The 12804-nt window shown below is 39.0% G+C and overlaps 1 protein-coding gene and 1 pseudogene across 1 annotated transcript; one reads left to right on the top strand and one right to left on the bottom strand.

The window, feature by feature from the left end:
* Positions 1-321: 321 nt before the first annotated feature.
* On the bottom strand, positions 322-5841 carry LOC110288651 (GRB2-associated-binding protein 3-like; the record flags this gene model as incomplete). Its single annotated transcript, XM_021154948.1, has 4 exons — positions 5719-5841; positions 4721-4928; positions 2203-2284; positions 322-439 (listed from the first exon to the last, which is right to left on the bottom strand). Coding segments are annotated over exons 1-4 (531 nt in total), but the record flags the coding sequence as incomplete, so codon positions are not given.
* Positions 5842-7220: 1379 nt separating this feature from the next.
* On the top strand, positions 7221-11648 carry LOC110288652 (annotated as a pseudogene).
* The last annotated feature ends 1156 nt before the right edge of the window (positions 11649-12804 follow it).

Here is a 12804-nt window from a genome sequence, read left to right as displayed (position 1 = left end):
CACACAACATACATGCATATACTTAAAATACACATTAAAAAGGAAAAGAAAAGGAGGAAATTAGTTTCAAATTGATTTTCTCCCAATCAAAAAACAAACAAACAAAAACAGTGACCTGGTTTTATAATAAGTCATTCTTTATGACTGCACATAGATTTTTGAGAAATGTGCATTCATCATAATGAACTCTCAAGATTATAAATTTAGAGAAAAAAAGAACACACACACACATACACACACACTAACACACAAAAAAACCCACAAGGTTACCATTTGTATGTAGTTTTCTTCTTCTTCTTCTTCTTCTTCTTCTTCTTCTTCTTCTTCTTCTTCTTCTTCTTCTTCTTCTTCTTCTTCTTCTTCTTCTTCAGAAGGAGTGGAAAAAAGTCTTGTACAATTAATACCATTTCTTTGTGGAGAGAGAAAACTGGTTCGATTGCTAAGATAAAGAATACAGATGAAGTCAATGCAATGTCTTACAGCTGCTTTGAAACAGCCAAGAACAGACAGCCCTGTGGGGTTTGAGCCTGCTCCTTCCTAACACAACTTCCTTTTGGCCCAAGCAATTCTTGAAGACACTTCCCAGTAGCCCTGTCCCACTCTGGAGCGAATGTTTCCTAATTGCTGTTTCCTAAGCCCTCCACGCAACACAGACAAATGCCTTTATTTAGCAAACAACAACAAATTAACAAAAATGCACCAAAGTCATAAAGTTAGCTGTCAGGATAAAAAAAAATACTCCAAAGCAAAATCTAATCAATCAAACAAACAACAAAAACCCCTCCCCACTTCCTTGGGGTCTTTTTGCTTCAAAACTAGACAGGAGAAATAAGAAAGTATACTCAATCATCTGACAAGACACGAAGAGACCATATATTAATCTCCCTTTTCCTGTTAAGGCAGAACAGTCCAAGAGTCTCTGCAGTTTGGCCTGGAAATAAAGCTCTCTGCAGAATTCTTTACAAAGTTAGCATGTCCACATGAGTAGGGTGGTATATGCTTTTACTTTTATTTAATCCTAGAACTTAGTACAAAGAGACAGGCAGATTTCTGTAAATTCAAGGCCTTCCCGATCTACACAGTGAGCTCCAGGCCAACCATTCCCTATCTCAAAAAAGGTTCCCTGTCCTGTGGCATTTATTGTGTGCCAGGAAACTCCTGGGCTAACCTTAGATTCAGAAAATCCAGCTTCTAGAAGGTAAGAGGAGTAGGCACAGATGTGTTAATGTTTGTCTATCCAGCTTATAAACAATCCCACTTTCTCTGAAAACTCTTTTCTCAGATATGATTCATTAAGTTGAGCTTCTGGAATCCTAGTTAGTAGTGCTGTCTGTGCACTCTGTGCCATGGATTGATGCCAATTTGACAGAATTCCATAATTTTGTCTCCCTTGAATTTCTGCATTTGGATCAAAAATAGCCTAACTTTGTTGATACTTGAATTGAAGCATGTAAACAAGCTTGGAGTATGTGATAATCTTTGTTGTCAACATGACTACATCTGGAATCAACTACAATGGAAGCAGCTGGGCACACCTGTAAGACATTTTCTTTACTGGATCATTGAGGTGGAAAGACCCACCCTAAATCTCGAAAACACCTTCTGACAACAGCTCACATAAAAAGATGTAGGAGATGAAAGTTTTTGCTTTTTGTTTGCTTGCCTTTCCTCTCACTGACAAATTCATCTATTTTATTCCTGAGGCATTCCTTCACTGGAGTTAGAACCTACTTTCAGGGGATTCCAATGTAGATTGAAAATCAACATCTTTCTGGAAATTCCCTGAGACTCCAGTACCAGACGGACTGTTGAGACATCCAGTATCATAGATTGACTACTGGATTCTTGGCCTTCCCACTGGGAGAGAATCATTGTTGAACTAACTCAGACCATAGCCTTTAAGTCATTTTAACAAACACCTATCTATTCTATTAGCTCTGTTTCTTTAGAGAACCCTGACTAATACAGAGCGTGCAACAAAGAAAAGGGTTCTGCAGAGAACAGTTACACCAGGAAGAGAGAGAAGTTCCTAACACTGCTCTGTTTCTGGAATTCAAAATCCAGAGAAACTCAGTTACACACCTTCCTTCTTGGTGTAGAAACTACTTGTGGCTCTTGATAACAAGATCAAATCCTTCTTTGGCTCTCTTAAACAATATGAAATGCACTTCAACCACAAGAGACCTAAGGTCTGAGGCTTACCAAGGCACAGTGTAAGTCCTGGTTAGAGATGTGTGTTCCCGGATGGTGGAAAGGTTTCTCGAGTCCAAGGGAGGTGGCTGTGCTAAAAGAGCAGTGCACAGTATTCGGTATGGATAGCACTCAGGAACTTTAAGCAGAGAATCTAAAGATTGTAAAAGCTTCCACAATCCACTTCCTTTACATGTCAAACTCAAATGTACTAACAAGAATTACTGGTGATGAGTGAAAAATTTAACATTCCACTCTTGCCTGATCCCCTGGGGATATGAACAACTATTAAACAAGTGGCCTTATGACACACTAGAAGTAAAAAAAAGAAAAAAGAAAAAAACAATGAAACCATACATTTAGTCAATATACAGTTATTGGAGTCTCAGTCTATCAGTCATGAAGTAAGTGTTGGAAACACAATATTAACCAAATGTTCAGAAATTTGTAGCCTTGGAAAGTTCAATGTATTCCAGACACTCTACATGTTAGAGTCAGAGATGATCACCAGGTTCTAGTCTCCGTGTCTCCACCTACTGGTTCTCCTACCTAAAATATTCTCCCTCATGTTGTTGCCCAGTTACTTATCTTCATATCTCAGTTCAATGTCCTCTGCTTTAGGTGGCCTCTGACCTCCAGACTGTGTCAGATCCCTCATCACAGGCCTTATGCTTTTGTTTGCTTACCATCCATGTACTTCTCCCAAGGTTTATGATGAAACAGTATCTGTGATTATTTGACCAAAGTCTAGACTATAATCCCAAATGTCAGGATTTCCTTTTGGCTTGCTCAAGACCACAGTCTCTGTACTTAGTACCTGCCTCAGTGGCCAATTTGCCTATTTTGATATGTATTTTCTCCACTAAAGTACATAAGCAGGAAGATACTGACAGAGACCTTCCTGCTGCCCAGTAACATAGGCCTAGGCAACTGTCTGGGTTGGAGAGAGGGAAATACATGAATGAAGTCCCTAGTGAGAAAGGCTCATCATCTGTCTTCAGGGTTAACAACTCTGTTCTTTCCTAGATGAACTCCAAAATTCATCCCACAGCTCACCTGTTCTTACTGCCCACCCTTTCACTTAACCTATAAAGTCTTTATCCTTAAGTCCATCCTTTGTTTAAAATGGTCTGATGTTGTTTCTGACTACAATCGCTAGTTATTTCCTCATATCCCACAAGACAGAGTCTGTTATATTTAATACTAACTTTGCAATGTTTGTTTCTTCTAGGTGATTTTGATATATGATCCTCCTCAGATCAAAGACTTTCCTCAATTTTCATTCCTGCATACTATCCAGTGCCTAACATACCACTGCATACATGGCTAACACTCTACACATGTGGTTGATTTACAACCAAAAAGGTGTAGCTGGTATTGACTAGACCTGAGTAAAGTCTCAGTTAGCAGCTTTGGGCATGGCCAACAGAATGGGGCAATTTTTTCTAAGAGCAATGAGGGGCATACGCAGACCATATGGTGTGTCAGGGATCACAGCCATTGCACCAAATTTTTCCTTGTAATCGTGTAGCCTATTGGGCAAGTGAATGAAGTTAAGTAAGAATGAAGTTAATAATTAACTTTGAGGGACAATTTGCTCAATGGTTAAGAGCACTTGCTCCTCTTCAAGAGGATCTGGTTCTGTTCCTAGAACCTACATGGCAGTTAAGTCATCTGTATCTCCAGTTCCAGGGGATTTGATGAACCCTTTTGGCCTCCATGGACACTGAATGCATGTGGTACACAGACATAAATGCAGGAAATATATCCACATTCATAAAGGAATCTCAAGTAAATTTAAAAGAATTCACTTTGATCTATCTTTCCCCTTTCTCCTTTTCTACCAGAAGGGCTGCCTGGGAGTAGTAACACAGGAGCAAAAAGATGCCCTGTGTGCACAAGAGTCATATGGTTCACAGTTGAAGTCCCACCACCACCACCACTCTGCCTCTGTTGAGTGGTAAAAAATATATATAAAATTTATACTTGAGTATGAAGTACATTAAGGAATTGTCAAAGACCATTGTTGACTGCCTTCCAGAAAGCCAGTATTATACATTCTAGTGTTATTTAAATGAGATATCTGGTAACTTTCTTTATGGTTCTCATCACTTACTCCTGGGACTTCATTAAAGAAATAGGCAAAAATAAGTCCTCTGTAGAATGCATTTGCAGAGCCACAGTACCTTTGTCTTCTGACTCTTTTTATCATAACAATCTTGGAATAAAAAAAAAAATACCCCAAAGCTGGAGAGATGAATCAATGGTTAAAAGCACTGACTGCTCTTCCAGAGATCCTGAGTTCAATCCCCAGCAACCACATGGTGGCTCACAGCCATCTGTAATGGGTTCTGATGCCCTCTTCTGGTGTGTCTGAAGACAGAGACAGTGTACTCATATACATAAAATAAACACATCTTTTAAAAAATACCCCAATCTCTTAATTCTTCCCCATCTACTTCTTTCTAATCATTATAAGGAAGTAGCTTGCCCCTCTACCCAACATAGCAGTCTTAGTCAAATGTCTTACATTTTCTCTGGGGCTTGAGATTTCTGTTCACTGGGGGTGGCTCCAAGTCTGCAGGTAACTCAGGCAGCATGCTTGAGCTCATTGGAATGTAGTCATCCTGACTGCAGTGGGGTCTAAATTCAGAAGCAGTGCCTTTAGGGCTCATGGGCACATAGCTGTCTTCAGCACTGGGTGAAGCTGTGGGATATATCGGTGAAAACTTACATGGCTGCAAGACAGAACAAGTATAGGTTGGGAACTATATACCATAAATGCAAACTGATACTAGTAGGTAATACAGCTGTGATACAGTTTCAGTTCTAAATTACCCCAAAGGAACTCTGAATTTTTTTTAGGAAAACTGGACAAGCAACTAGTTAAAGTTCTGCCTCTGAAGTCATATGAAGATAGGTGTTATCTCTCTGAGATTTGAAACTATGACACTAAAGGTTTTAAATTAATGAATTTCTTTGTGGTAGTTAATTCTGATTATCAAGTTCACTGGAAACATATCTTTGAGGGCATTTCTAGAGAGGTTTAACTGAGAAGGAATGTCCCACACTGAATGTAAGTGGTACCAAACTCCTGGTTGGAATCCTGAACTGAATAAAAAGGAGAAAAAGAGAAATCCAGGAGAGTGCCAGCTGCAACCCACATTTCCATGAACTCTCCCATGCCCTCTCTTTTCAGCCATTAGGTAAAATAAATCCGTTCCTTTGCGGCTTCTGTCAGATATTTCATCACAGCAATGAGAAAGTAACAATACATGCTTCAAGTATAATATGGTGCTTTAACAGCTACCCCAAGTAAGCAAAAGTCTCATTCATTGGCTTTGAAAGGTCCTTATGAAATATCAAATCCAATAATTCCCAAGTCAATTCAAATCTTTAGGGGTTTACTGGAGGAGTTCTCAGAGAATCAGAGTGCTGAATCTTAGAAGACTTAAAGGAAACATCACATATAGGTCAGGTTATTTCTGGTCAAATGGAAACTTAAAGGAATGTAATAGCCAAACATACCAGATTTAAACTGAGCCGCTTATCTCGGTGTCTTAAGGATTGGCTTTGTACATCACCTGAAAGATAGAGGCTTGAGTGGTGAGTATATCCACAATAATCACTGAAACTAAAGTCCAAGCCCATATCATCCCAGGGCCTGTTCCTATAGCTTCAGAGAAACAGAGAAGGATTATGCATAATTTACATACAAAAAGCTTGCTATTAAATGTAGCTGGAAGTAAGAACTCATTCCTCAAGAGATGGAAGAATCAGATCAGATTCTAAAGAAATTAAAGTTGTCTGATGGTTTTGATTCTCTTCATAAATGATAAGGAGATACAGCAAGTAATTAACAAGTGTTTGCTAAATTTATTAAAAGAATCTTTTGAGCTTGGAGATTGTGGAGATAGACCCGTGCATCTCAAGAGAAAGTGGTTGAAATAGCCATTGAGGTGAGTGAAAAAACAAGTTTAGCATCATTTGTGGGCAGCTTTATGGGCCCACTTGAGTTCTGCTACCATGAGTCAATGGATTGTGATCTTTCTGCAACAATAATCAGGTATAGGTATGAGAAGACAGAGTATTTGAACTAATCTAGAATTAGGAACTTGTTATATAGATGTGAAAAACGAGACAAAATATAGAATAGTTGTTAAACTGAAAGAAGAAATGTCCATAAGGCATATTGAATACTTAACTCAGTCAAAATGGCTAGAATTACTCTAATACAAAGCCATAGGTATTTTAAGGAAGCTATAGACCAATATATTTAATGAATATAAATGCAAATGTTCTAAAAATAATAATAAGTTTGATTTGATGATGCTTTAAAGTAATTAGATAACATGATCAAGTATAGTTATGGAAGTCTTGGTTCAACATTTGAAAATCAATTAACGTATTCCACATTAAGTCCTAGGAATATTGTGGGGCTTTGATCTCCTTATAAATGTTGTAAATGATGACAACTAGTGGGCAGCAGAATAACACTGGTGATATGAGGAACCAGCATCACCATGTTAGAATCCTAGAAAAGAGGCTAAACAATGGATATTCAGCAGAGAAGTTCATGTCTCTCTCCCAAAAGCCTATTTAACTCTTGTGTAAAATTGGGTTGTGTGCATTTTCATATGACACTTTTTGCAAAATAAACTTTTTTGTGATACTCAAAAATGGCTAACAAAATTACATGATCATATCTACAGATGCAGGGAAAACATTTAACAAAATTCAATACCCATTCATGATTTAAAAGGGGGGTGTGGCTTCTGGAAATGTAGTGAAGTGGTTAAGAGCACCTGAATTCAGTCCCCAATACCCACATCAGGCAGCTCACAAGTCCCTGTAACTCCAGTTCCAAAGAGATCCAATACCTCTAACCTCTACAGGCACCAGCACTCATGTGCACATAACCAAACACTCACTCTGTCTCTGTCTCTCTGTCTGTCTCTGTATCTCTGTCTCTCTCTGTTTCTCTGTCTCTGTCTGTCTCTCTCTTTAAAAAAAAAAACTCTCGGTAAACTATGAATAAAGAGGAACATCATCGATTTGATAAAGTGAAGAGGAACTTCCTCAACTTTGTAAAGAAAGCTACAGGACAGGCAATGTAGCTAGATCAAGTCCATCAGTTCAGTCTCCAGTACTAAAGAAGGAAGATAGTGAGGGGGGCAGGGAGGAGGAGGGAGGGAGAGAAGGAGGAAGGAGAGAGGGGTGGAGAGAAGGAATGGAAAATCTACAAAGAAATCTATGGTTAACACCATAATTAATGGTAAGAAATTCAAAACATTCCTCCTAAAAATCATGAAAAATTTAAGGTTTTTCCCTCTCTGCACTGTTTTTAACATTGTGCTATAAGTAATAATAAATACAATATGAACAAGAAATGGAAGAATATACAGACTGGGAAGGAGGAAATTAAACTTGTCTTTCTCATTAGTCATGGTGGTACATATCTGTAATTTCAGCAGTCAGGAAGCTTAGGCAGGAGAGCCAAGTCTAATATAGGGTACATAGTAAGTTTGAGGTTAGTCTGGGGAACTTAAGAATTTATCTCACAAAAACAAAAATCCACAGATGATATTATTACAAAGAAATCTTTTAAAAAGTCAACAAATTGCCGGGCGTGGTGGCTCACGCCTTTAGTCCCAGCACTCAGGAGGCAGAGGCAGGCGGATTTCTGAGTTCAAGGACAGCCTGGTCTACAAAGTGAGTTCCAGGACAGCCAGGGCTATACAGAGAAACCCTGTCTCAAAAAAAAAAAAAAAAAAGTCAACCATTTTTTTTTCTGGAATAATGGGTTATCTTTGCATGGTTTTAAGAAATAAAGTTAATACAAGCCCACCCATTTCCTATACAGTAGCAATGAACAAGTGGAATTTGAAGTAAAAAATGCAATTTAATTTATACTAGTACCCCCTTAAATGAAATACATTACTTAGGTATAGACCTAACAATATATGGACAAAATTGAACATTTCTGGTGAAATAAATCAACTAAATAAATAAATGGAGGGGTATAGAAATAAATGGTCAGTTGGTAAAGTGCTTATTTTGCAAGCATTAGAATTTGAATTTGGATGCCCAGCATCCACATAAAAGCTGTTACAGCAACCCATATTTGTAACTCCAGTGATGGAAATATAGTCAGGAGAATCCCTGGAACTCACTGGCCAGATAGTCTAGCTTACTGATGAACTTCAGATTCAGTGAGAGACCCTGTTTTAAAAATAAGGTAGAAAACAGAAGAAAACATTCAAAACTGACTTTTTTTCTTATAAAGGACAACATTTAATTGGGGCTGGCTTATAGGTTCAGAGGTTCAGTACATTATCATCAAGGTGGGAACATGGCAGCATCCAGGCAGGCATGGAACAGGAGAAGCTGAGAGTTCTGCATCTTCGTCTCAATGCTGTTAGCAGAATACTAACTTCCAGGCAGCTAGGACAAGGATCTTAAGCCGATTCCCACAGTGACACACCTACTCCAACAAGGTCAGACCTCCTAATAATGGCACTCCCCAGGCCAAGCATATACAAACCATCACACCTAGTAACTACTGATGTTGGACATTGTTACTGTTATTGTACATATGGTATAGATATGTGTGTGCTCAAGTGTGTGAGTGTGGGCACATATGGCACACAGTGCATATGGAAGTCAGAGAACACCTCAGGCTCTGGTCCTCCCCTTCACCTTTCTTTGAGCTGGGTCTCCTTTGCTTACATCCACCTGGCATCTTGCTGGCGGATAATTGGGATTGCAGATACATGCTATTAAGCTAGGCTTTACATAGTTTCTGGGTAATCAAACTGAGATCCTCACTGCTCCACTGAACTATCTCCCCAGCCCATTTCAAGGGCATTTAATGTAGGCTTTTTTTTTTTTTTTTTTTTTTTTTGCTATCCTTAAGGATATAAAGTAGTTGTTTGTTTTTAAAAGAAAAATGTTTTATTAGATATCTTCTTTATTTACATTTCAAATGTTATACCCTTTCCGAATTTCCTCTCTGAAAATCCTCTGTCCCCTCTACCCTCCCCCTGCTCACCAACCCACCCACTCCCACTTCCTGGCCCTGGAATTCCCCTATACTGGGGCATGGAACATTCACAAGACCAAGGGCCTCTCCTCCCATTGATGACTGACTAGGCCATCCTCTGCTACATATGCAGCTAGAGACATGAGTCCCACCATGTGTTTTCTTTGATTGGTGGTTTAGTCCCAGGAAGCTCTGGGGGTACTGGTTAGTTCATATTATTTTTCCTTCTATGGGGCTGCAAACCCCTTCAGCTCCTTGGGTACTTTCTCTAGCTCCTTCATTGAGGACCCCGTGCTCCATCCAATGGATGACTGTGATCATCCACTTCTGTATTTGCCAGGCACTGGCAGAGCCTCACAGGAGACAGCTATATCAGGCTCCTGTCAGCAAAATCTTGTTGGCATCTGCAATAGTGTCTGGCAAAACTGAATTCTAGCCTCCACATTCACAAGGATATACACCATATACAAATGGTCCCTGGAAATGTGGCTCAGTGGTTAAGAGAACATGCTGCTTGTTCAGAGTTTGATTCCCAGCACCAAGTTTTGTAGTTAACAACTACCTGTGTGTGATACAGCTCCATGAATCTGATGACCTCTTCTGGACTCCACAGGCACTTACTTGTACACATACCCATACACAGATATTCACATATATTAAAAATACACAAAATAGGGCTGGCAAGATGGCTCAGCGGATAAGAGCACTGACTGCTCTTCCGAAGGTCCTGAGTTCAAATCCCACAACCACATGGTGGCTCATAACCATCTGTAATGGGATAGGTTGCCCTCTTCTGGTTTGTCTGAAGACAGCTACAGTGTACTTACATGTAATAAATAAATCTTTAAAAAATACAAAAATTAAATATTTTTAATTAAATACATGGAGAATATGCCATTTTCATTAAAATTATTGATTTGAAAAAAATCAATACTGTCAAGATGTCCATTTCCAAGTTCATGTACAGATACAGTATAATTTTAATTTAAGTACAGAAAGCTGGAGGCTTGAGAGCTGTCTCAGCAGTTAAGAGCAGTGAATGCTCTTACAGAGAACATGGGTTCAATTCCCAGCATCCACATGGCAGCTCAATATTGCTTATAACTCTAGATCTGACACCTTCACTTAAACATGCATATGTCAATGCACATAAAATAAATATAAATCATTTAAAAATACAAAAATCTGGCTTTTGGACAGGGATATGAGAAGACAAGATGTACCTACTAGTTTCTGCTGGTTAGATGGGGAATCCTGGTAGATTTGCCACTGTAGGATTTAGATTTAATTGGCTTACAAGATTAGAATTTTAGTTGATGTGCCCAGTGATTGAGTTACCATTGTTTTTGTACTAAGTTTGTGCGGTGTTTTTCTTCACTCGGTGACTCAACTGGGTTCCAGAAAGAAAGATCTTGGTAATGTTCTGACCTCTTCAAATGTCAAAGCTGTTAGTGGTAAAGCAGAGAGCAATGATAGTGGTGCTGAGTCTGAGGAAGAAGAGGCCCAAGAAGAGTTAAAAGGAGCAGAACAGAGTGGCAGTGATGATAAGAAAATGATGAAGAAATCAACAGATAAGAATTTGGAAATCATTGTTACCAATGTCTATAAAGGTAGCTTTGCTCAAGATATACAGAGTGATATTCATACTGATTCTTCCTGGAGTACCAGAGCAGTGAAGATGAAAAGCCTGGAGATCATAGCTTGCAGCAGACAGGAAACACTGTTGTCTGTGTTCACCAAAATACAAATGAAGATCCCAGTGAAGATGTTTCAGGAATACATCATTTGACAAGTGATTCCAATAGTGAAGTATACTGTGCTTCTATGGAGCAATTTGGACAAGAGTATTACTTAGATGGTCATCCTACTCAGCACTTGGAAAGTTCTGGGTTTTGTGAAGATGCTCAACAATCTCCTGGAAATGGCACCATTGGGGAAATGTGGATGGTAGCAGTCAAAGGACAAGGTGAAGTGAAATAAGAAGGAGAAGATGACAGAAGTAGCAGTGGAGTGCCGCCATGAGAAAAGAGCAAGAACTTTTCCAGTGTCAGGAGAGGGAGAGTAGGGCATAGAATGCCACATTTGAGTGAAGGAACCATGGGTCAGCAAGTAGGAAGTGGAGGTAATGGAGAACACTGGGGCTCAGGATAAGGGTCCAGAAGCAGCCTCAATGAGCAGATCGCTCTTGTGCTCATTAGATTGCAGGATGACATGCAGAATGTCCTTCAGAGACTTCATAAACTAGAAACAACAATTGCTTTGCAGGCAAAATTATCTTTGCAGACAAGTAAGCAGCCCTCCTCACAGAGGCCATCTTGATGGCCCTTTGAGATGTTCCCTGGTGCATTAGCTTCTGCTATTATATGGCCTTTTATTGTTCAGTGGTTGGTGCTTTTGTATTATCAAAGAAGGAGATGTAACACAGGAACCCCAGTGGAGGAGCTAGAGAAAGAACCCAAGGAGCTAAAGGGGTCTGCAACCCTATAGGTGGAACAACAATATGAACTAACCAGTACCCCCCAGAGCTCGTGTCTCTAGCTGCATATGTATCAGAAGATGGCCTAGTCGGTCATCATTGGGAAGAGAGGCCCATTGATCATGCAAACTTTATATGCCTCAGTACAGGGGAACGCCAGGGCCAAGAAGTGGGAGTGGGTGGGTAAGGGAGCAGGGTGGGGTGGGAGGTATAGGGAACTTTTGAGATAGCATTTGATATGTAAATAAAGAAAATATCTAATAATAAAAACTAAATTGAAGAAATGGCCTTTTACTCAAGAAAACTGCTGGGACTGGATGACCTAAGAGATGGATTGGAAATGAAGTGGAATTCAAAAGAAAATCTGTGATGATTACAATTCTTTTTTGTCCAGTAGTTTGGTTTATATGCACAAATATTCTTTGCACTACACAAATGGTAACATTTTAAAGACTAATATTGATGATATTTGAAAAATCAATCTCAACTGGATTTTAAGTAGCATCCATAGACTTATACTCTTTTTGAGCTTGAAGCACTTTAAGTTATTAATTATTGTTCAGTAACGATCACCTGATTTTCTTCCATAAGAATGATAAGCTGCATTTTTAAGGCACAGCTACAATTATGAGATAAAATTTATACTTTTTACTTTTCTAAATTAAACACAAAAAAGAATGCAGAAGCAAAAGTGGCTTTTAAATGAGGCTAAATCAATTTTGTGTCAGTCACTGAACTTTCAGCTACATAGCAGAAAACTGATGGAAAAATCCTCTACATTCTTTGTGGTCTGTACATAAGACTGGACTTTATTTAGTGGCTTGATTTACCTGGCTTACTCAGGGGAACTCAGAATATCATTGTCCTTGTACTGTGCTTACTGTTTACAAATGATTTATTGAACAGACTTAACTTGATGATGGAAATGATGAAGAACAGGCCTATTGTAGGTGCAAAACTATTCCAATTCTAGAGATGGTTAATCAGATTTTAATTCGACCATACACAATTAATCCTTTGTAACCATTTTTCTTTTAGTGAGGATATCTACTCTCTGCTTCATAGGGTGCTTTGCAATAAAATTAAAACCTATTTA

The sequence above is a fragment of the Mus caroli genome, unplaced genomic scaffold, assembly GCF_900094665.2.
Source record: "Mus caroli unplaced genomic scaffold, CAROLI_EIJ_v1.1 scaffold_19491_1, whole genome shotgun sequence".
Lineage (NCBI taxonomy): Eukaryota > Metazoa > Chordata > Mammalia > Rodentia > Muridae > Mus > Mus caroli.
This window is presented reverse-complemented; position numbering and strand designations above follow the sequence as displayed.